At 62.5% G+C, this 21,866-nt stretch overlaps 3 protein-coding genes across 10 annotated transcripts in view; 2 read left to right on the top strand and 1 right to left on the bottom strand.

The window, feature by feature from the left end:
* Positions 1 to 6,375: 6,375 nt before the first annotated feature.
* On the top strand, positions 6,376 to 11,801 carry DUS3L (dihydrouridine synthase 3 like). Of its 2 annotated transcripts, none has more exons than XM_045044413.1 (13): positions 6,376 to 6,590; positions 7,684 to 7,957; positions 8,070 to 8,724; positions 9,075 to 9,116; positions 9,241 to 9,393; positions 9,655 to 9,771; positions 9,972 to 10,037; positions 10,115 to 10,225; positions 10,476 to 10,572; positions 10,769 to 10,844; positions 11,155 to 11,343; positions 11,419 to 11,547; positions 11,642 to 11,801. In XM_045044413.1, exons 2-13 carry the CDS (start codon positions 7,923 to 7,925, stop codon positions 11,712 to 11,714), a joined length of 1,743 nt encoding a protein of 580 aa, XP_044900348.1. In that variant the 5' UTR covers positions 6,376 to 6,590; positions 7,684 to 7,922; the 3' UTR covers positions 11,715 to 11,801. The 2 variants fall into 2 exon arrangements, with proteins under 2 accessions (XP_044900348.1, XP_011285991.2); XM_011287689.4 differs by lacking the exon at positions 6,376 to 6,590 and adding an exon at positions 6,778 to 7,014 and having other exon boundaries at positions 8,212 to 8,724.
* Positions 11,802 to 11,938: 137 nt separating this feature from the next.
* PRR22 (proline rich 22) lies at positions 11,939 to 18,362 on the top strand. 4 transcript variants are annotated; one of them, XR_002740692.2, is made up of 6 exons: positions 11,939 to 12,454; positions 12,558 to 12,620; positions 12,979 to 13,482; positions 13,835 to 14,897; positions 15,692 to 15,962; positions 17,736 to 18,362. XR_002740692.2 is itself a non-coding variant. In XM_019816099.3 (3 exons), exons 1-3 carry the CDS (start codon positions 12,325 to 12,327, stop codon positions 14,097 to 14,099), a joined length of 1,314 nt encoding a protein of 437 aa, XP_019671658.3. In that variant the 5' UTR covers positions 11,939 to 12,324; the 3' UTR covers positions 14,100 to 14,117. The 4 variants fall into 4 exon arrangements, 1 of the variants encoding a protein (XP_019671658.3); XR_006589452.1 differs by having other exon boundaries at positions 15,574 to 15,962; XR_006589451.1 differs by having other exon boundaries at positions 13,835 to 15,962.
* The window catches only part of CATSPERD (cation channel sperm associated auxiliary subunit delta), a 43,201-nt gene continuing 37,012 nt past the window's right edge, over positions 15,678 to 21,866 (bottom strand). For all 4 annotated transcript variants that reach the window (XM_045044399.1, XM_045044397.1, XM_011287677.4 and 1 more), the window contains 3 exons: positions 21,370 to 21,553; positions 17,094 to 17,251; positions 15,678 to 15,972 (listed from right to left, as the gene is read on the bottom strand). In XM_045044399.1, coding sequence (XP_044900334.1) covers positions 15,735 to 15,972; positions 17,094 to 17,251; positions 21,370 to 21,553 — 580 coding nt within the window. In that variant the 3' untranslated portion in view covers positions 15,678 to 15,734. The remainder of the gene's footprint in view (positions 15,973 to 17,093; positions 17,252 to 21,369; positions 21,554 to 21,866) is intronic.

Genomic DNA, 21,866 nt, shown 5'->3' with positions numbered 1-21,866 from the left:
CGTGGCCCCGCCCCACCCCGGCCTAGTTACCGAAAAACACCCGCCCTCGGCCCCCGCATAGGGCTTTTTCCCGCGCGGTCCCGGCCGCCTCCCGCGTTCCTTGGGCCGGGTGTTCTGGTTTCTCTCTACTGCCGCCCGATTTCTTGGGGCCTCCTCACTCTGGCCCAGGCCGCCCGCGTTCCTCCGATGCCAGCAACCCTGGGGTTTATATGGGCGTTAGACCTTCCCAGGACTCGCCGCACACACACACCCTCCCCCCACCCCGCCCTCAACACACACACGCGTGCACGCACGCACACCCCCAAAGGGCTTGTACAGGTTGCATCACTACGCGGTGATGGGGGGACGCTCAGGCAGCCTCACCCCCTGTACGGGGGCTCATGGCGGCGTAGGATGTCTGGGTGTGGGCTCAACAAGCAGGAGTCTGCCGGGGCGTGAGCGTGTGGGTAGAGTGGGGGCATAAGGATGAGCAGGTATCAGAGAAGTCGTGGCATCGGGTCCGCCCGGTCCTGGTCCAGGATGGGAAAGACAGGTGTCTGCTCCCTGCGGCCTTGGGCCGATACCGCTTGCACGTGCCTCAGTTTCCCCATCTGTAACACGGGGTATTATCGGTAGATCCTAGTAGGGTTGTAGTAAAGATTGAGTAAGTAAACGTGAGTAACCATGCCTTGCTGGTGGTGAGTGGTGCCCAAGCGCCTGCCATTATTTTTTTTTTTATTTTTTTTTTAACGTTTATTTATTTTTGAGACAGAGAGAGACAGAGCGTGAACTGGGAAGGGGCAGAGAGAGAGGGAGACACAGAATCGGAAACAGGCTCCAGGCTCCGAGCTGTCAGCACAGAGCCCGACGCGGGGTTGGAACTCACGGACCATGAGATCATGACCTGAGCTGAAATCGGACGCTTCACCGACGGAGACACCCAGGCGCCCCAAGCGCCTGCCATTCTTGTCGTCACCGTGTGCACTGACACGCACACCCTGGCCTGGAGACAGAGGTATGGCACCCATGACCATTCGCACGGAGACCCACCCCAGATCTTTGATCCAGGCAGGGTCACGCCCAGGGCCATCCTTGTTCTCACAGTCCTGGGACACCCTCATGACAACAGCGCTGACCCTACACACACAGGGTGGCCGCAGTCACCCAAGTCCTTGCCTGAGGACAGGTCCGGGCACACACACAGGTGTCCTCACTTCGCCTCCAGCCGGACACTTACACACATGGACCCAAAGCTCACACTGCTCCCTGACACACGCACACACACACACACACACGCACGACGTTCCCAGTGGAGACACAGACCCAGGTAGCTCACTGGCCCTCGAAGTGGCTCCTTGATTGCTCGTGCATATTTACACGCCACGCGGCACCAATACATACAACTCGCACGGACACACGCGTGGGCGTGGCGCGTGACCCACTCCACATCCACTGCGGGCACGCGTGGACACAACGCACCCCCCGCGCCGTGCACGCGCACACAGCCCTCGTGGGTACTTTTCACCCAATAACTCACAACACACGCACCACCCCGAGTGTGCGGTCGCCACCCCACAGCCACCCCCACATGCGCGCGCACACGCGCCCGGCCAGTCTGGGAGGCGTCGCCCCTCGGCGCACAGGCAGCGCAGCCAGGAGCCCACCCCCCGCCCCACAGCCACCGTTAAGCTGTCACCAGCTGCCCCTTGGCCACCTCCCGCTCGCCCCGCGCTGCCTGTCGCTCCCTCCCCGCCGTGGCGGGGGCCATGGGGGTGGGGGTGTGCAGACACATGGGGCGCAGGACACACACATGTGCCCAGCATGTGGACGCTCGTAAAATGGTCGCCATGGCAACAGCAACTTGAAAGATTCGCCTCTTCCTCCAGGGTGGGCAGGGGCAGGGGCTCCCGGCGGAGGCCACGGTGGGTGGGGCGAGACGGAGGCAGGAGGTGGGACACCGGGACGCCCTCGGAGACCCCGTCCCACTCAGGCCCCCAGGAAGCCTGCTCTGCCCCGGCCAGCGCCACCGGGCCACAGGACGCAGGTGCACTCCCTCCTGTCACCCTCACACACCAGCGCGTCGCCTCACACAGCCCTGCACCCCTGGCCGCTCTGTGGCACCAACCCACACACTTCGTTACCCCTTGGCCAGGCGGTGACAGACACCCCGTCACGCTGGCTGACTCACACGGCAGCTGGGAACTGGGGCGCCGTGGGCGCGCCCTCCCTCCGGCCCCCACCCCCCTCAAAGGAGCTGTCTGGGCCCGGCTGCCCGGGAGGCCAAGGGGATCCAGGGGCCGGTTCTATTTGCAGGAAACACGGGTATTTACGACGCTTTATTTTTAAACCCTCCTTCTCCCAGACCGTGGCTGCTGTGGGGCGGGGGTGGGTGGAACTGAGCCTCGAGCGAGCGTCGCGCATCTAGTGCAGGGGACTGCGGTCTCCCCAGCACACGGAGAGGCGCAGGGAATCCGAGGCTCAGTGAGGAGCAGGGGGCACTCGGCCCCTGCGGTGACACGAGCCTGCTGACCCCAGGGTCAAGGCTGCGGCGGGGGGTGGGACAGCACAGGTGCACCCAGAACCCGGCTCTGCCACCTGCCTGGCCTCCGTGGTGTTTGCCTGGGAATCAGTTCCACGCACTCACTGCCGCCTCAGATGTCTCCCCCAGGTAGCTCTGGGCAATGCCCCCGCCCCCCACACTGCTCTGTGCTCGCTCAGCAGTTGTGAAACCCAAGGACCAGAGAGGTCAAGAGGCTGGCCCAAGGTCACACAGTAGAGAAGAGGCTCCAACCTGGGGCCGGATGATTCCAGAACATTCAGCCCCTGCCCTGGCCACTCCTCCACCCCTGACCCCCTCCCCCCGGGGCTGGCCCCCTGCCCTCCCCAGGCAGTCACTGCTCCCAAGGGGAGCGCTCTGTTCACTGGTGGAGGCCCATGCAGAGATTCTGGGAGGCCAGCGGCTGCTGGCCAAGACACGGACTTGGCCGGTGGAGAAGTTTCCATCTTAGCATCAGGAGCTGGTCCAGGCCCCGCGGGCCCAGGGCTACACCCCAGGACCCCCAGGAACCGGTCCTACAGGGGTGGGGGTGGCCCGGAGGCCTCTGTGTCTTCTGTCTGTTCAGGCCTCAGCCATCTCCATACCCTGAACGTGGCCCTATCCCACAGTGAGCTGGTAACTGAGTTTGCTGGGCCTCAGTTTCCTCAGCTGTGAAATTGCTCCCATATTTGCCCTGTGCCCCGTGCAGACCCTGAGTGGTGGGTAGTGTCGTTCTCCCACGGGGAAATGAGAGGGCTTGTCAGGGGTCACTGGGATGGTGGCCAAGACGCTCCCCTAATTTGACAAGAGGCTCTTGTCAATTAATTAAGAGGCTCTTAATTTGACCATCATCCCCACGCTGGACGACGCTGAGAGTGGAGAGAGGCCTCAGCCCCGACAGGGGGACACAGCCCAGGGTCAGAGTTAGGGTCCAGGGGGGCCGGTTAGAGCTGGTGGCCTCGGCCAGGATGGGGCCCTTGAGGCCTGTGGGTGGCAGGAAGGAGCCGGCCGGTTCCAGGCGGGGGAGGACGGGAACAGGAGGGCTGGCAGTCATTTCCGCAGGGCCATTTGCAGCCACAGGCCACAGGTCAGGGGCCATGTCCCCGGGGGCCCCAGGTCAGCAAGTGGGAAAGCCATCAGGCCGGCCCGAGGGAGCCCGGGCGGCGGGACAGGCAGCTGGGTGGGGGCGGGGCTGGGGCTCACAGAGGCACAGCCACACACACGCAAAAGCCACAGATGTCTACACACTGTCACAGACACACATACAATAAGCACAGACACACCCTCACAGACACACATCAACACTCACCCACACTCAGAAACACAATTATATCCACAGACACCCCGCAGTCACACACACTCAGCAGTCACACACACACACACACACACACACACACACACACACTCACAGCAGCCCCAGCTGCCAAGGCTCGCGGGCGCCCTGTGCCACACACACACCCCAGCACCCTGGCTCTTGCCATCCACCCGCCCAACTGCTGTCTCGTGTCCTTGGCCTGGGCTGCCCTAATCCCTGTCTCGTGTCCTGAAGCCAGAAGATAAGGGGCAGCTGCAGTCCCAGATAAAGGAGGCGCAGCCACAAATCCGGGGTGGCCCCGGCTGAGTCGGGCACGGAGCCCGGGCCGCACCCGCCTTGCTGCTCCCACCCCATCCGGCCTGGCTAAGAGGGACAGAGACATGGAGGGGGAGAGACACGGGGAGGGGGCGGGGAGACAGAGAAGAGGGACTCGGAGAGAGAGATGTAGACAGAAGCAGAGGGAGAGAGACAGACAGAGACCCCTAGGCAGACAGAGGGAGGGAGAGAGAGTGCACGCAGCATACATAGTGACCGGCCAGAGTGCCAGCAGCGCCTGCCCTGGGCCCTGCCTCCCCGCATCCGAGTGCCTCCGTGTCCCCATCTGTACAGTATCCCCTGTGCCCCTGCCTCCTTCCTCCTTCTTCAAATGAGTCCAGATAGGGCATCCAGGGGCATCAGCGTGGCTCAGGCGGTTGAGCATCTGACTCTTGATCTCGGCTCAGTTGGTGATCTCACAGTTCACGGGATCGAGTCCCGAATCGGGCTCTGAGCTGACAGCACAGAGCCTGCTTGGGACTCTCCTATTCTCTTAAAATAAATAAACAAACTTAAAAAAAAAAAAAAAAAGGCATTCAGAGGATGACTCAGGGCTGAATCAGGTAGGGAGGACATCTTCTGAAACGTCCCCACACTCTCCAGGGCGACACCTGGAAGTTCTCATCCCCTGCCACAGCCTCAGTGAAGGCAGGATCCCCTAGAGCATTCCCAGCCCCTCTGTGCCTCAGTCTCCCAGCCATGATAAGACGCATTAATTCAGGGGTGCGTAGGTGTGGCTCAGTCAGTTGAGGTTCCACTTTGGCTCAGGGCATGATTTCACCATTCGGGAAGTTCAATCCCCGCACTGGGGTTGCTGCTGTCAGCGCACAGCGACTGTGCTCAGGATCCTCCCCTGTCTCCCTCCCTCTCTGCACCTCCCCACTTGCGCTCTCTTTCTTTAAAATGAGCATTAAAAAAAAAGATGCGTTCACTTGGCAAGTGTTCATTGAGCACCTACTGTGTGCTGGGCCTGGTGCTGAGTGCTGGGGACACAGAGTGACTAAGGTGGAGCCAACTCCTACCCTCTCTGAACTCATAATCCAGTGGGGAAGATGGTATGTGGCCTGGCAGGCCACAGGATGATGAGGGCCATGATTCCCGGGGGGGGGGGGGTTGGGGGGACATGCTCAGGTGTGCCGCAGAGCCTGAAGGGGGCAGTATCCCCAGCAGGGGGCAGTTAGAGAAGCTTCTGGAGGAGAAGGAGGAGGGAGGGAGAGGAGGGGAGAACTAGAGGGTGAGTGGAATGAACAAGGTAATTGGGAGCAGGGAAGAGACTTCTCGCAAGAGGGAACGGCATATGCAGAGGCTGAGAGGTAGGGCTGGCTCGTGGGAGGTCTGGAATGAACTCGATGCTTGAGTTGAGGGGGTGGTGAGGAATGAAGCTGGGAAGGCAGCAGGGGCTGGGTCCTGTAGGAACTTGGGGGCTGTGGTACAGGGCTGGGGCAGCGGGGAGACATGGAAGGATTGGGAGCAGGGGAAGGCCGTGGTCAGATTTGTGGCTGGGAGGGGCAGGATGGGGCTCTCACGGGCAGGATGGAAGACTGATGCCCAGAAAGGTGGTGATGGACTAGAGAGAGACTCTGGAGGTCGAGTGAGCAGGACACAGGAACCACAGGCTGTGGGGGGAGAGGCGGGCAGCTGATTCCCCGGGCTCTGGCTCAGGACGGTGGAGCGGTCCCTGGGCCAGCAACCTCTGGGACTCATGGATTCAGGTGGATTTGGGATGAATGCCTGTTCCCTCTACACAAGGTCAGAGAGTAGAATAAGTGAGTTAATGCAAGAAAAGGGCTTAGATGAAGTAAGCGCTCAATAATTGTTTAGTTACTGGTAAATAATTAATACTCCATTATAATAAGCAATTAATGTTACATCATCAATATTTATGTTGTTATCAATGGGCAGTCCACAGTACCCTCTCCTCCCCTTACAGGAAGCCTTCCTTGATTGCCTTACACAGAAAGGGCAGGCCATCGCAAGGCAGACCCAGGGAGCCCTTGGAGGCCCCGAAGAGGGGAGGCTACGTTCAGGCAGCCCTCTGTGGGCCTCAGTTTGCCCACCTATCCAACTATCTCCCTAGGGAGCTGGGGAGCCTGCCGGACGGTGCGGGGAGACTCCTGATGGACCCTCATCGAACAATAGCACGGGCATCTTAGGAGGGAGGAGTGAGCTCCCGGCCCAAGCACAGCTCGGCAAGGGACTGCAGTGGCTTCTCCCGGTTTTGGATTCCACTAATTCCACCGCCTTATTCCCAGACTGTCCTACAGAGGGCAGCCGAGGCCAGCGACGGGGGACAAACCGCTCCGCCCACACCTCGGCTCCTACACGAGCGCTCAAGGGCAGGGATTCGTCTTGTTTCAGTCGCTGCTGTAGCTCTGGCATCTAGGACAGCACGTGGCACGCGGGCACTCAACTAATTACCTGTCGAATGAATGCCCCCGCGTAAAAGTAGGTGGAATTTAAGTTTGCTTAAAGCCCCAGCTTTAAAGTTTTTTAAACACTCCTGTGGGCCGACTGCGGCCCGCCGGGGGGGGCCCGCGTGCGGCGGGAGAGTCAAGAAGCACCTGCTCGCCCCGCCAACAGCTCAGCCGCACCCCCGGGCCTGGGACCCGAGGCTCCGCCCCCACGAGGCTCCGCCCCCACGCGTCGACGCTCGTACAATGGCGTCACTTGGAGCGCCCCGGCCCGCGCGTTTCCCCAGCCCGACCGGGAAGACGCACTCGCGACCCGGAAGGCCTTCCCGCCACACTCCGAGGCGGGCGTGAGGGGGGCCGATGGCGGAGGGAGCGGCGGAGGCCCCAGCAGAGAGTGGTGGCGGCGGCGACTCGGGAGCCAGCGCGCCGGAACGGGGGGTGGCGCCCATTAAACCTCAGTGAGTCGCCGGGGCCGGGGGAGAACCTCACGAGGCCTTCCCGGCAGCTGCAAGGCGTGCTGGGCGACGGGGGCAGCAGCCCACACGGGAAGCTCGCAGGCTCTTCGGTCTGGGCCGTCCCACCGCCCGCGGGGACCGCGGCGCCTCCGGACACCGCGCGCGTTGGGGGCTGTCACGTGTGCTGAGGACCCCCGCACGGTGCCTGCCGGGGCGGGCAGGGTTTGCGGCCGGGGCCGCAGTGCGTGCTGGGGACTGTAGTCTCCGCGTACGGCGGGAATGGCACTGGGGCACCTCCGGCCAACCTCGGGCTTGTGTCTGAAGCGAGGGCCGCGGGGCACGCTGGGGAATGTGGCGGCTGTGGCCCCGTTGCAAGGCATGCAGGGACGTGTAGTTTTCTCTGGCCGAGCGTGGCCAGGGACGTTCAGGTCTGTTTGTGGTTTGGCTCAGCGCTGTGGGCAGTGGGACCCAGGCACAAAATAGGTCCTGCCTGTGGCCTCGAGGTGCATCCGGGCCAGTAGTCGGCGGGTTCTAAGTAGTGCGCTTCCCATCAGCAGAAGCACTTAAGCAGGGACAGGCGTTCTCAGCCCCTTTCCCCAGCGTGCATTGCGACTGAGCTCCAGAAAGGACTCCCTCCACAAGCCCTTTCTCCCACCGCCTCTCCACTGGCAGATACCTCACCACCAAGGAGCAGTTCCACGAGTTTCTGGAAGCCAGAGGGCAGGAGAAGCCCAGCCAGGAAACCGAGGCAGGGGACCCTGGTGGCAGTGACCTGGTTGAACCTGAGGCCAAGCGGATCCGACTGGAAGATGGGCAGACGGGGGAGGCAGCTGAACCTGGGGAGCAGCCGCAGGTTCAGAAGAGAGCCCGGGGCCAGAACAAAGGGCGGCCCCACATGAAACCCACCCACTATGACAATAATAGGCTCTGCCCCTCCCTGGTCCAGGTGAGTAATTGTTGCTTGAAAGTCCCAGAGACCTGCGGTCTGAGCCGCCATGCCCCCAGTTTGATCGTCAGGAAGCTATGACATAAGTGGCATCATTATTCCCATCTTTCAGCTGGACTAACAGGCTCGATGATGTCACCCGTGCGCCCAAGGACACACAACCAGGAGGGGAGGGATTTGAGGGTCTCAGCCGGGCTGCCTGGCTGTCTCAGCCCCTTCCCGTCCTCCCTCGTCGCCTCTTCGTTTCCACGCAGGAATCAGCCGCAAAGTGTTTCTTTGGTGACCGCTGCCGTTTCCTGCATGACGTGGGCCGCTACCTGGAAACCAAGCCGTCGGACCTGGGCCCCCGCTGTGTGCTGTTCGAGACCTTCGGCAGGTGTCCCTATGGGGTCACCTGCCGCTTCGCCGGGGCGCATCTGGGACCCGACGGCCAGAACCTGGTGCGGGACGAGTGGGTCCAGGCCCCGGCCGTGCGCAACGGCCTGGACAAGGCCCTGCAGCAGCTGCTGCGAAAGCGTAAGGTCCGCTTTGAACGCGCCGAGCAGGCCCTACGCCAGCTGAGCAGGGACCGGGTGCCAGGCCCCTCCCCCGCTGCCGCAGTCCCCGAGGTCGCGGGGGCCGAAAGCGCCCCCGGGCAGGACAGTGGTGACACCCAGCAGGCCCTCCCGGGGCCGGACGCCGGTGCCCTTCCCAGCGGCTCGGTGTGGACCCGTGGGCCCCTGACGGATGAGGACGTAGTCAGGCCGCGGCCTTGTGAGAAGAGAAAGGTACGTGTTTCGGGCTTCTTGCTCGGGGCACCGGTAGCGGCGGGGGCAGAGAGAGCTGGACAGACAGTCAGGGCTGGGACGGAGGGAGGCAGAGGGGAAGGCTTCCTGCAGGAAGGGGCATCGGGGTGGGGTTTTGGCAGTCGGGTCGGAGCTCTGCAGCAGAGGAGCGCGCGGAGAACGGAGCGGTCCTCGTGGAGGGGTGCGTTGACGTGTGCTGAGGCGCGGAGGGGGGCGCTGCCGGGCGGGGCAGGGCAGGGCAGGGCAGGTGCTAGGCCGGGGAGAGGGGAGGCTCCAGAGCCCTCGCCAGCCCGGCCGGAGGGGCGAGCTTCCCTGTGTTTTCTGCCCTGCAGCTGGACATCCACGGCAAACTGTACCTGGCCCCCCTCACCACGGTAGGTCAGCCCGACGGTGCCGAGTGACCTCCCCTGCCTGGTGGGTCCTGGGGCTGGGGCGGGCGGCCGGGGTCCCCACCTGCCGCGTCCTCACGTGTGTGCGTCTCCCCCCGCCGCCCCCCAGTGCGGGAACCTGCCCTTCCGGCGGATCTGTAAGCGCTTCGGGGCCGACGTGACGTGTGGGGAGATGGCCGTGTGCACCAACCTGCTGCAGGGCCAGACGTCCGAGTGGGCTCTGCTCAGACGCCACCAGTGCGAGGATGTCTTTGGCGTCCAGGTGGGTGTTGCCCGAGGGAGGGAGGCGGGAAGGGCCGAGGGGCTCTTGGCTGCTTGGTTTTCGAGCAGGGTTCGGGGCCGGATCTCCGACTCAGTCACTCCCAGACCCCTCTTGCCTCAGCCGTGGGCCGGAGCGCTGACCCGATGCCCTGTCAAGGGCTGAGGGCCTTGGCCCGGGGCCACTGCGGGAAGACGGGGCTGCTGTCCGGATCCCCGTGGTGGGCGGGGGCGGTCTGAACCAACTCTTCACCACCTGCCACAGCTCGAGGGCGCCTTCCCTGACACCATGACCAAGTGCGCCGAGCTGCTCAACCGCACCATCGAGGTGGATTTCGTGGATATCAACGTCGGGTGCCCCATTGACCTCGTGTACAAGAAGGTAACGGCCGCTCGGCCCTGGACCCCCACGGTGTGGGTGGGGCAGAAGCCTGGGATCTGGCCTTGCCCCCTGCCGAGTCCCTGGAGACCCGCGGGCATCTCTGTGCCTCGGTTTGCCCGTCTGGGCAGCAGAGGCTGAGAAGGGCGTCAGGCCCGGCCTGCGTCCCGGCCTCCCTTGCTCCAGCCGCCCGTTTTTCCCAGGGCGGGGGCTGTGCCCTCATGAACCGCTCGGCCAAGTTCCAGCAGATCGTCCGCGGCATGAACCAGGTACGCGCCTCGACGTCCCTGCCTTGTCCCCAGCCCAGCCCAGCCCCGGGCCCCGCTGACTGTAGCCATCGCCGCAGGTGCTGGACGTGCCCCTGACGGTGAAGATCCGCACGGGCGTCCAGGAGCGCGTGAACCTGGCGCACCGGCTGCTGCCCGAGCTGCGGGACTGGGGCGCGGCCCTGGTCACGGTGGGTCTCGGGGCACAGAGGGTGTCGGGGCCGCGGGAGCGCTCGGCCGCCCTTCCTAATTAATGGTCCCTCTCTGCCCGTCTCTCCCTCTTGCTCTCTGGCTCTCCCTTCATCTCTGTCTCCGTCTGTCTCTTTGTCTCTCTGTCTCTCCCTCTCAGCCCGTCCCTCTTGATCTCTCTGGGTCTCTTTCTCTGTGTCTGATTCTCCGCCTCCTGGGTCCTCCCTCCCCGCGCCGTGGCTTCCTTTTCAGCTCCACGGCCGATCTCGGGAGCAGCGCTACACCAAGCTGGCTGACTGGCAGTACATCGAGCAGTGCGTGACAGCGGCCAGCCCCATGCCCCTGTTCGGTGGGTCCCCCGCCACCTGGCTCAGCCCTCCCGCCAGCCCTGCTCTCTCTCGGGCCGCATGCCTGGACCCCCCTCCCCGCCCCCCCTCACCGCCGGGACCCTTCCCTGCCCCCGTGGGTGTCGCTGGGCTGGCAGGAGCTCTCCCAGAGCTCCCATCGACACGCAGCTCCCTGAGACCCCGGCCTCTGTCCCTCAGGAAACGGGGACATCCTGTCGTATGAGGATGCCAACCGTGCCATGCAGACTGGCGTCGCCGGGATCATGATCGCCCGGTGAGTGTGCTCCGTGCGTGGAAGTATCACAGAGCGTGGGGAAGGCGCCGGCGCACCCGAGCTTTGTTACAGCCGCCGCCGCCCCCAGCCTCGCTGCCTCGTTCCCCCCCGCTCTCCGTCCCCAGCAGGTGGCTCTGCCAGGACACAGGGCGGAGAGATGGGGTCCCGGCCGCTGGCGGCGGTCGGGAGGGGACCGGGCATTCGCGCCTGCGTGGGCTGGCACTCTTGGGCTTTGGTGGTCGGGTGAGCTTAGCTGCGAGGCAGGGACCAGGGCTCCGTCCTGACGGCCCCCTGCCCTGCCCGCCCGCAGCGGTGCCCTGCTGAAGCCGTGGCTGTTCACGGAGATCAAGGAGCAGCGGCACTGGGACATCTCGTCGTCCGAGCGCCTGGCCATCCTGCAGGACTTCACGCGCTACGGCCTGGAGCACTGGGGCTCAGACACGCAGGGCGTGGAGAAGACCCGGCGATTCCTCCTCGAGTGGCTTTCCTTCCTGTGCAGGTGGGCGCCCGCGCTGTGCGGCTTGGGGGGCTGTGGGTGGACGGCTTGGCCTGACCCCACGCCCGCCACCTGCAGGTACGTGCCCGTGGGCCTGCTGGAGCGGCTCCCGCAGAGGATCAACGAGCGGCCGCCCTACTACCTGGGCCGCAACTACCTGGAGACGCTCATGGCCAGCCAGAAGGCGGCCGACTGGATCCGAATCAGGTGCCAGGAAACCGAGGTGCCGCGGTGTGGACGGCTGGGGGGGTCAGGGGGCCCCAGGCCTGACCCTGCCCTCTGCCCTCTGCCCTCTTCGCAGTGAGATGCTGCTGGGACCCGTGCCACCCAACTTCGTCTTTCTGCCAAAGCACAAGGCCAACGCGTACAAGTAGTCGTGGGGGTGGGAAGGGGCGTCTGAGGGCCCAGCGGGGTCTCCTGCTGCGTGAGCAGACAATAAATTTTATTCTTTTAAAACCCAGGCCTTTCTGTCACCCCGAGGCTTCCCCGTCCCGCTCCGGTCAGCTTTGTCTCGACACCGGGCCGTCCCTGTCCCCCTCGGTTCCCTTTTCTTTCTCATCCGCGAGAGTCCCCGGCCGTCCCCATGGGCCCAGCCCTGTGCCGCCCGCCGCTGCCGCCCAGAGAGGCTCAAACCGCAAGGAAGGCACAAGGGCTCACGAGGCGGGGGCCTCGGCCTGCGTGGGTTTGGGTCCGGGCGGGCTGCCTGGAGGAAGGCGCTCTGGAGCAGTCCAGAGCATTGCCGGAGGCAGCACATGGGAGTCCGGGGTCTGCCCTGCCGTCTGTGAGGCCTGTCTCTGGCCGTCCCCCCCACAACCCCTGACGCCGGAATCCCGACCAGTGGGCGGGCCGCAGCCTGGAACCCGCTGCCCAGAGTAACCAGGCAAACAGAACTCTGTAGGACTCTGAACCTGTTCTCCGGGTGGGCCGCCAGTGCTCCCACCTGCTGCCCTCCTGGCCTGCCCGGGCCAGGACCCCTGCCTCCCCATGCAGCACCCCAAACCCTTCTATGCGCCCACAGCTCCCCAAGAAGGCTTCAGCCCCCAGGGCCCAGATGGCACTGAGGGGCCAGGCAGTCAGCCTCTCCCCACCTGCACGGAGCCTCTTCCTACTGTGGGTACGAGTCGGAGGGCGCTAGATGTGGGGCGGGCGTGGGGGTGCCCGATGGGGTGGGGGACCGGGGCTCGGGCCCCCACCCACCTGCCTGCTTTTGTCCCCAGGTTCCTCCAACCTGTATCAGCCCCTAAACCCGGAGAAAGAGGTGTTTCCAGCCCCTCCGGCAGGTACCAGCCTCCCCGCGACCCTTGACGAGGACTCGGGGGGGTTGGGGGGGACGTGGAGCCGTCTAGGCCTGTCTTGCCCATGCCCCTGACCTTAGGTGGCCCCCAGAAGGTAAGGCCTGTGTCTCTTGTCTCTCAGGCCTTCAAGGGCAAAGCCTGTGCCCCCCATTCCCAGACAGGTCCCCCCCAAATGATGCCCAGGGCCCCTGACTCCCAGATGGGTCCCCAAAGGCAGGAGCTGTGTCCCCATCCCTCAAATGGGCCCTGCAGGTTTGGGCTGTGCCTCTCCCCCATCCCCCCTGTACTCCTCCCCCACGGGGGTTCCCAGAGCTCCTCTCAGAACTCCCTCCCTGGCCTGCAGGTTTCCAGATGGCACCCTGCGGGTGCTTCTTTGACCCCCGCATCTACCGAATCGAGTGGGCCACCACTGACTTCGGCCAGTCGTCCCTGTACAGGCTGACGGCAGTGGGCGGTCGGGGGCCCCCCGGGGGTCCGGCGGGGGGCCCCGCCTCGCCAGGCACCTACCTCCTAGAGCCCCAGCACTACCTCAAAGCCCCAGTGCCGGCCCCACCACCCCCGCCCTACCCGCATTACCTGCCCGTTCCCGGGGGCCCCCAGTACCTCGTGCCCTACTTCCCCCCCGAGGGGCCGGGGCCGGAGGCTCTGGGCTTTGTGGGGGAAGGGGGGCCCCCCGCCTTCATGGAGCTGCCCCCACCCCTGCTCAAGGCCGGCCCAGGGCCGCCCCCACCTGCCCCCAAGGAGAACAAGCTGCCTCCCTTGCTCATCACGCTCCCCGCCGAGGCCGCGCTGCCCCCCGGCGCCTATGGCCACCTCAAGGGCAGCCTCAGTCAGCTCCATGGGCCCGGTGAGCCCCTGGCCTTCCCCTCCGATGAGCTGCAGGGCGGTGGGGCCGGGCCGGCCCCGCTGTACCCGCCGGGCCCTGGGGAGCCCAAGGTGGCCGAGGCCGAGGCGGCCCCGCTGGGGGCGGGCAAGGCCAGGGCCCCCGAGGCGGCCAGGGCCTTCGTGCTGCCTGAGAAGGTGCTTCTGGAAGACGCCATGAAACTCTTCGACTGCTTGCCAGGCAGCGCCGAGCCCGAGGGGTCCCCACGCGAGGCCCCCGGGCCGGCCCTGCCGGATAGCGGGGGCGGCGGAGACGACGCGTCCGGTGACATCCACTCGTTGCACCTGCCGGACGAACTGCTGTCCTTTGACTACAGCGTGCCCGAGATCCTGGACGCCGTGTCCAACGTGGGCTGCCTTTTCAGCTTCAAGGCGCTTGATGAGGAGCCGGCGCCCCGCCCAGGGCCCCCCGCCGCCAGCACCGTGGCCCCTGCCTTGCGACCTGAGCTGCCCGGCAGGAGGAAGGCCGGCACCTCGTCCGCCAAGAAGGGGAGGCAGGGAGGCAAGGGCAAGCAGCCTGCGGGCCCGGCCAGCGCCGCCCCCTCGGGGCCCAGGCAGCACCTGGGAGCCGGCCCCCATTAAAATGGATTTGACCCCTCGGCTCACTGTCGGCTCGGTCGCATCAGGGCCCGGGGCCGGTGGGCTGAGGCTGGCTGTGGGGGGCTGTCCCCTCCTCCGTCCTGTCGCGGGGGCGCTGGTTCGCACGCGAAGGCCCAGCAGCCCCTCGGCGCCTCCTGGGTGCTGGGCTTCCAGAGCTGAGCTGCGGAGGCTTAGAGTCCCGGGGAATCCTAAACCCCCCCTCTCCGAGCCCCGGAAAATTGGGAGTCAGCCTGCAGGGATGGGCGCTTCTGGAAGGTGGGGAGATGCCGTCCGTTTCTGTAAGGATCTGTTGCCCGAGTGGTGAACGGGTTGCCCAGAGAGGGGTGGGAGATGAGGCCTCCCCCCACCCCCCGCGTTCTCCCCCTGCAGAGGAGGAAGGGAACCTCCTGCCCCAGGGCCTGGGCTGGGTCCCTGGGACCTTCGTTGTTGGGCTCTGCCGGGGTAGCCCTGGGGGTGGCTGGCGTGGGCCCCCCTTCCCTGAACCCTCATTCCCAAGCTCGGGGGAGAGACAGCTGCTGGGACCGTGCTGCGGGCTGTGTGGCCGCGTCTGCGCTTAACCCGCCCGGCCCTGTTCTGGGCCTGGACAGAGAGGCCGGGAGCTCACTTCGCCCAGCTTCCTTCTGAGGTCCCCTCTCCCCGCAGCCCCATCTGGGGTATCTTTGAGACGAAACTCCAGGGCATTCGGTGAAGGGAAGGCCCTGGCACATGACGTAAGAGGAGGGGTTCGGTTTCCTTGGAGAAATGTCCGCTGCCAAGAGACGCCCACCCAGGGAGGGCGGGGTAGGTGTGCGCGTGGAGGTTCCCCACCACTGTATCGCGACTGTTTGGGACAACTGAGGACGCCCACAATATACACCTAAGAATAATCGGGAAAGTCATGGGACTTAGGACGGGATGGCTGTCCCAGGCCGCCTGGGGTTCAGAATGAGGCGGTGGGTGGGGAGGGAAACCCCGGTGAACGGGTAGGTAGACTACACGTACCCGTGTACATTGTATATACGCGTGTGCACACGTCTGTGCACACGTGTACGTGCTACCTACATGCCTGTGTAGAACAGGCATGCATGTCTATACACGTGTATAGGTCTGTGCCCGTGTGTGTGTAACCTGGGTGAATACACGCTATGGGTGTATACGTGCATTGCACGCACATGCGTGGACACGTGCATACGTACGCACACGAGTCCCAGGTATACACGTACACATGCGAAATCTGCCCGACATGTTCGTGCACATAGCAAAACACACGTGTACGTGTTTGTATACACGTTAGGGTTTGTACCCAGGAAATGCAATCCCGCAGGTCGCGGTCTCCTACAGACATCCCCCCACTTGTACTTGGGCCTTGTCCTCTACAGGACACGTTGCCGCGTCTCCTGCTTTTCGGAGACTTGCCTCTTGTCCCCCCGATGCCTGTGCTGGTTTATGTCACCGGCCTGCCCACCTCTTGTCCCAGCCCATGTAGGTGCCACGTGCAGAGGAACTCTGACGTGAGGACGTGGAGAGAGACGGTGACGGTGGGTGTCGGGAAAACAAACCACACCTGATACGCGCTGCCGCTGGCTTTTTTCCAGAATGCTTTGTTTTAAGACAACTCTGGGCTCCTCCGCTGTGCGCTCAGCGCCTGCCTTGGAAACACGGGCAAAGATTTCTGAGTCTCCTGCACAGATTCATCCAGAACTCCTTGAGCCTGAGGCCCTTCTCGGTGTGCAGCAGTTTGGGGATCATGTAGGCCGACCACACGGACAGCAGCATGGCCATTATGAGCGGGATGATGGTGACCGTCGTCGGGATGATGGACGGGGGCAAGGCCCCGTAGACGTAGACGCTGAAGGTGGTCTCCAGGTGACAGTAACTGCAAAGGGGCGGTTGGGGAGAGGCCATGGGGCACTGCCCTTCACCCCGGTAAATGTGTTAAAACCCAAGACGGGATGGTTGGGGCCCGGGTGCTGGGCTGGGACACCGAGTTCCATGTGTGTTCACTTCAGCTTGTATCCGAGTGCTTTGGCGACAGTCATGTTTTCCCTCCCAGCATCCCTGTCCTCCCCTCCTCTGGGGACAGGGTGTCCCCTCAACTCCGTGCCCAGGCTCAACCTAGAGAGGCAAACAGACCAACCCGTTGCTGACCGGAAGCGGAGGGCGGGCACGATGGGGCCACAGGCACCCAGCAGGCGGGGGTAGCAGGCCAGGAGGGAAGGGCATCCCAGGAGAGGGGACCCAGCGTATAGGAGAACTCGGCAGGGTTCAGCTGGCAGCGCGGTGCGGAGAGAGGAGGTGACGGGCTCGAAGGCAGTCCCCTCTCTCCTCCGGATGTGCCACCCCAAGCCTCCCGCCCATGGCCATCCCAGAGTTGGCCCCCCCTAGGTCAGGGTGTGGGCTCTCAAGGGAAGGCAGGGTCTCCATGTGCTTAGAGAGGCGGACTTTGTATTTGGAGAGGACAGATGATGCGGGGGATTGTCCCCTAGTGCCCCGTCCGGTGGGAGACGTTCATAATCCAGACCAGCACACGTAGAAACGTCCTCGCGCACGGGGGTGGTAACCATTTGTAGGGAGCGCCGATTCCCATGGTGTGAATTCTCCCCCTGTAGCTGACCTCAGGCTACCAGTGCAAAGACAGTTAGCTTCCCAAACCCCTGCATATTTAAGAGTCAGCTCCTGCACTCCACCAGCGGGATGTGGTTTGCGGGGGTGATTCTGGTCCCCGAGGGCGGGGACGTGGCCGCTGGTCATTGCTGTTGCCCCAGCGCCCAGCATGGGCTCTGAGTAAGGACTTATTTAGCAAGTGAACAGATGTCTTTCAGAACTTAAAAGTATCATCCTTCCCAGGGACAGTCTGGGCTGCCGGGAAAATTGGTGTTTATCCGGGACACGCCAAGGGGTGGGAGAAAGGTGGGTCCCTCACGTGTGTGACCTGCCCTAGGGGAGCCATCCCCCCGCCCCCAGGCCTCTGGCGCAGGGCGACCCGCCCCTGCTCACCTGTAGTAGGGATCCACGATAGAAAGGAAGAAGACATAGATCCCGTTCCTTTGGTCAAAAATAACCTTGTTTGCTGTTGGGCCTCCCAAGATCTGATACGGAACATCGGGCCATCTCAGAGGGGCGTCGTTGTCGGGGTCATGGCAGCTGATGTAGTTCTGGGGAGAAGGACAGAGGCGTGGCCACCAGCTCAGGGGCCGGGGAGGGCCGGGCCAGCGCCCGCAGATGCGCCCCGTGCGTGCACGGCCCCGCCTGCGACACGTCTCACCAAACGCTCATGGGTGGGCGTCCAGGGCCAGGTGCTGGCGGGCAGGTGGCTCGTGGCCTTCGCGGGGGACGCCGTGGATGGCTGCTCGGTCTTTATCCTGCCCCCCTGCTTCTGGGCCTTCCCAAGCTATAGGGGCGGCAGCTTCACAGAATCCCTTACAGTCCTGAGTCTGGGTCTGGGTGCTGCCGGCTACACGTACAACTGGTGTTGTGGGCTGAGGTGAGCCCCCACCCCCGTCGCATGTTGGAGTCCTAACCCCCGACGGCCCAGAATGTGACCTTATCCAGAGATGGCGTCTTTTTCACGTAAATCTGGTTAAAGTGAGGTCATCAGGATGGGCCCTGATCCAGTATGACCGGCATCCTTATAAACAGGGGACGTCTGGACACAGGCATGCACAGGGAGAACATCAGTGTGAAGACAGAGGCAGAAACTGCGGTGTGTGTCTACAGGCCAAGGAACGCCAAAGGGGGCCAGCAAACCACGAGCGGCCAAGCCTGGCACAGAGTCTCGCTCTCAGAAGGAAACAGCCTTGCCAGCACGTTGGTCCCAGACGCCTGGGAAAGTTCCTCCAGAGCTGGGGAAGCATAAATCTCCGGTTCGTGGTGTTTTTGCTACAGCAGCCCCGGCCAGCTAAGACACCTGGGAAAACTGAAGATACAGAGGAGACCCAGCCACCTTCCTGGGGCTTCTTGTTGGCATGGCCACCGAGCGTGGTCGTGGCACCAAGATGTGGTTGGGTGGGGGCAGGAGCTTTTCTGCCCCGTCTTCAGATCCCAGGATTTCATATAAAGGGGGAACCTCCCTGAAAACTCAACAGGTGCATCAGGCTGCCTGCCCGAGCTGAAGACCCCTCTCTTCTGCACTATTTGCTGGTGGACCCAGAAGGGAGGGAGCTGGGCTTGTAGACAAAAGAAGAGCAAGAAAATTTTAAAGCAAGAGAGTCAAAGTAATAGCCCAGCAATATGAAAAATAAAGGACTGGGGCGCCTGGGGGGCTCAGTTGGTTGAGCATCTGACTCTTGATTTCTGCTCGGGTCACGACCCCAGGGTTGTGGGATCGGGCCCCGAGTCAGGATCCGCACTGATAGCATGGAGCCTGCTTGGGATTCTCTCTTTCTCTCTCTCTCTCTCTCTCTCTCTCTCTCTCTCTCTCTCCCTCCCTCTCTCTCTCTCTCTCCCTCCCTCCCTCCCTCCCTCTCTCTCTCTCTCTCAAAAAAAAAAAAGACTCATTTTGCATGGCAAAAGCGAAAACCTGAAAGACATAAAAGATAAACTGAGGGAAATATTTGCAACTCATTGCAGTAAAGGGTTAACTTCACAGATCTATAAAGAGCTCTTGAAAAGTGAGGAGAGTCTGAAATCCCAGCAGAAAAAATGGACACAGACTGAACACAATCCACAGTGCAGAGAAGTGAAAATGGCCCTCAAACAGGAAAAGACACAGCCTGGTCCACCGTGAAAGAAGTGCACGCGGAAACAGACAAGTTCCTCCCGAGATAGTACACCTAGCTGGTGCGCTGTGGAGAGACAGGTGTCTGTGTGCTGTGGTGAGAGGCACCGTGACACCACCCACGGAGGGGGCCTTGGTGGCATCCGCCTATAAGCCAGTAGGCACTTCCCTGACCTGAAAACAGTTCTGCAGGACCAAGGGACTCAAGCTGGTGGGTAGAAGTGAGAGACCGGAAACATCCCGTGCCCGGCTGTTGGGCAGCAGAAAAACTCTGGAGCACCCGTCCTGTGGAGGGTGGTCATGTGACTTTAAAAGGAAGAAGCCCCCCCCATGCCTCCTCCCCTTCGTGCACACAGCTCTTCCCATCAAGAGGTGGGGTCTGGGTGGGCCCTGGAAACTACTTCTGACCAGTAGAACAGGCCTGGGGCGGGGTGGGGGGGATGCTGGGGGAAGGGGCTGGGCCTGGGACTTCAGGGGTCTGGAAGCTTCCGATCTGGAACCGTGAGGTCATGCTGTAAGGGAGCCCAGGCTACCCTGCTGGGGAGGACGGCACACGGACAACCCAGTGGCTGGCTAACAGAAGCCCCACACGGAAGAGGGGCCTTCTTGGACACCCCGCCCCCCAGCTGAATGGTCCCCGCAGGGGCGGTCCTGGCTGACGCCACAGGTCTGAGGTGCAGGACTGGGAGGACGACCCTGCTGGGTTTGGGGTGGTTTCTTCTGCAGCACTCCATAATGGCTAACGGTCCCTCACACTGCTCTTTCGGCTTTTCTGGAGGTTTGGAAGTTCTCAGAATTAAAAACAAAAAGAACACAGGGGCGCCTGGGTGGCTAAGTTGGTTAAGCAACTGACTTCAGCTCGGGTCGTGATCTCATGGTTCGAGGGTTCGAGCCCCGTGTCAGGCTCTGTGCTGACAGCTCAGGGCCTGGAGCCTGCTTCGGATTCTGGGTCTCCCTCTCTCTCTGTTCCTCCCCTGCTCGTTCTCAGTCTCTTAAAAGTAAATAAACGTTAAAAAAATTTTTTTTTAAATCCTTCAGGAGTAAACACAATTGAAAAAGCTGGGCCATATAAAGACCATATTAAAAAAAAAAAAGTAACGGGACAAACTGGTAAATGCATGCTACGTTGAATGACAGCACTAATCAAAAGAATGCAACGCTATATGCGGGCACAGTCGGAAAATAATAAACAAATTATATGTATGTGGCTTTCTCCTTTAAAGAAAATGATCAGAGAGGTGGTGTTTGCACGGCAGTGTGAACCCACAGAATGCCCGAGCTGTGCATTTTAAAACGGTTCCTATAGTTTAGGTGAAGTTCACCTTGGATTGAAAAAAAAAAACAAAAAATAAAAAAAACCCAAGTAGAATCATTGTTCCCAACAAAATAAATGATCCAACTCGCTCAACACAAGGAGTGTGAGAACACTTCGAAGGTGCCCAGCTAAGAAAGAAAGGGTTAAAAAAAAAGGAGCCCGGGGCGGCCGGGTGGCTCAGTCGGTTAAGCGGCCGACTTCGGCTCAGGTCATGACCTCTCGGTTCATGGGTTTGAGCCCCGCTTCCGGCTCTGTGCTGGCAGCTCAGAGCCCCGAACCTGCTTTGGATTCTGTGTCTCCCTCTCTCTGCCACTCCCCTACTCGTGCTCTGTCTCAAAAAGATAAATGTTCAAGAAAGCGGAGGAGTCCAGTGTCTACGCGCGGGAACGGGCATCAGGTGTGGGGAGCGAGCGCCACCTGCTGGCGGCGTTGCTGCGCTGCGGCCGCGCCCTGGCATCCGGAGGCTGAGCGGTTAGAAGCGGTTCGTGTGAAATCGGAAGACTGCCAAGAGGGCCCGCGGGGTCCCTTCCTTACACTGGCATCACGCCCTATTTCTCCATTGTGCGAGACCCCATGTGCACGGCAGAAACGCTCCCGCGGCAGGAACGACTGTGAATTTAATCGGTCCCAGTGGTGATAGGCATTTGGATGGTTCTGGAAGCTTGCATATTATGAGCATGCCTCGGTGCCTTTGGCCAACTCCCTTGAGAGAGCTTGCTCACTTCATAGTCCCCAGATGTCCTAGCGGGCATCCCCACCCCCAGCCACCTTGCTGTGGAAGGTCTGTGTCCCCCCCACCCCCCAAATCCCTGTGTTGAAATCTGCCCCCCAAGGTGGTGGTTTGGGGAGGTGAGGCCTCGGGGTCGGATCAGGTCAGAGGGTGCGGCCCCCATGAATGGATGAGTGCCCTGATGAGAGAGACACCAGAGGGCTCCCTGCCCCTGCGCCCTGTGAGCACACGGGGAGAGGCCAGTGGTCAATGAACCAGGAAGAGGCCCCTCACCAGACACAGAGCCAACAGGCGCCTTGAACTTGGACTCCCAGCCTCCAGACCCGTGAGAAACAAATGTCTGTTGTTATAAGCCGTCCAGTAAATATTCCGTGATGGCAGCCCCCCTGTGGGCTGACACTTCCCCCTGCCCCCCCGCGGAACCTCCCCCGCCACGTGACCAGTCATCACCACCCTCAGGTGACCGACAACGGGTTGTTCAGACCCCTTTTGGAAGAAGAGTAAACCCTACCTCTCGGTCCCAGGCGAAGGGCCTTTTGTCGCCTGCGCTCTCCAGGATGGTGGTCCAGTTCTGCGGCTGGGATCTGCACAGCGCCATCTGGGCGGTCAGGGAGTACGTGTACGTGAACAGCCCGTTCACCTCCAGCAGGACGAACTCTGCCTTCGTCACCTCCTGGAACTTTCCTTCCCGCCACCTAGGACACACGCGCAGGGCTTGGCTGCAGGGGGGTGCAGGAGCCCCGAGATGTCACGAGACGGTTCTGGGGACGGTGGGAGCGGCACGCGAGGTCCCCTGGCCTCACCCGGCTGCCACTTGGCAGGGGACCAGCAGCAGGTGGGATGGGGGAGGGCCAGGAGGTGGGGGGGGGGGGCGCGGGCACGGTGTCCTGTGGGGTGGCCACCAGAGGCCTCTGTGAGAAGCAGAGACTGGAAGAAATTGATGGGATGTTCTACAGGCAAAAAATGGCACTGGTAAAGAAGTAGATGAGGGGCGACTGGGGGGCTCAG

The sequence above is a fragment of the Felis catus genome, chromosome A2, assembly GCF_018350175.1.
Source record: "Felis catus isolate Fca126 chromosome A2, F.catus_Fca126_mat1.0, whole genome shotgun sequence".
NCBI classification, from domain to species: Eukaryota; Metazoa; Chordata; class Mammalia; order Carnivora; family Felidae; genus Felis; species Felis catus.
The sequence above is the reverse complement of the archived record's forward strand: the minus strand, read 5'-3'. Positions and strand labels throughout refer to the sequence as shown.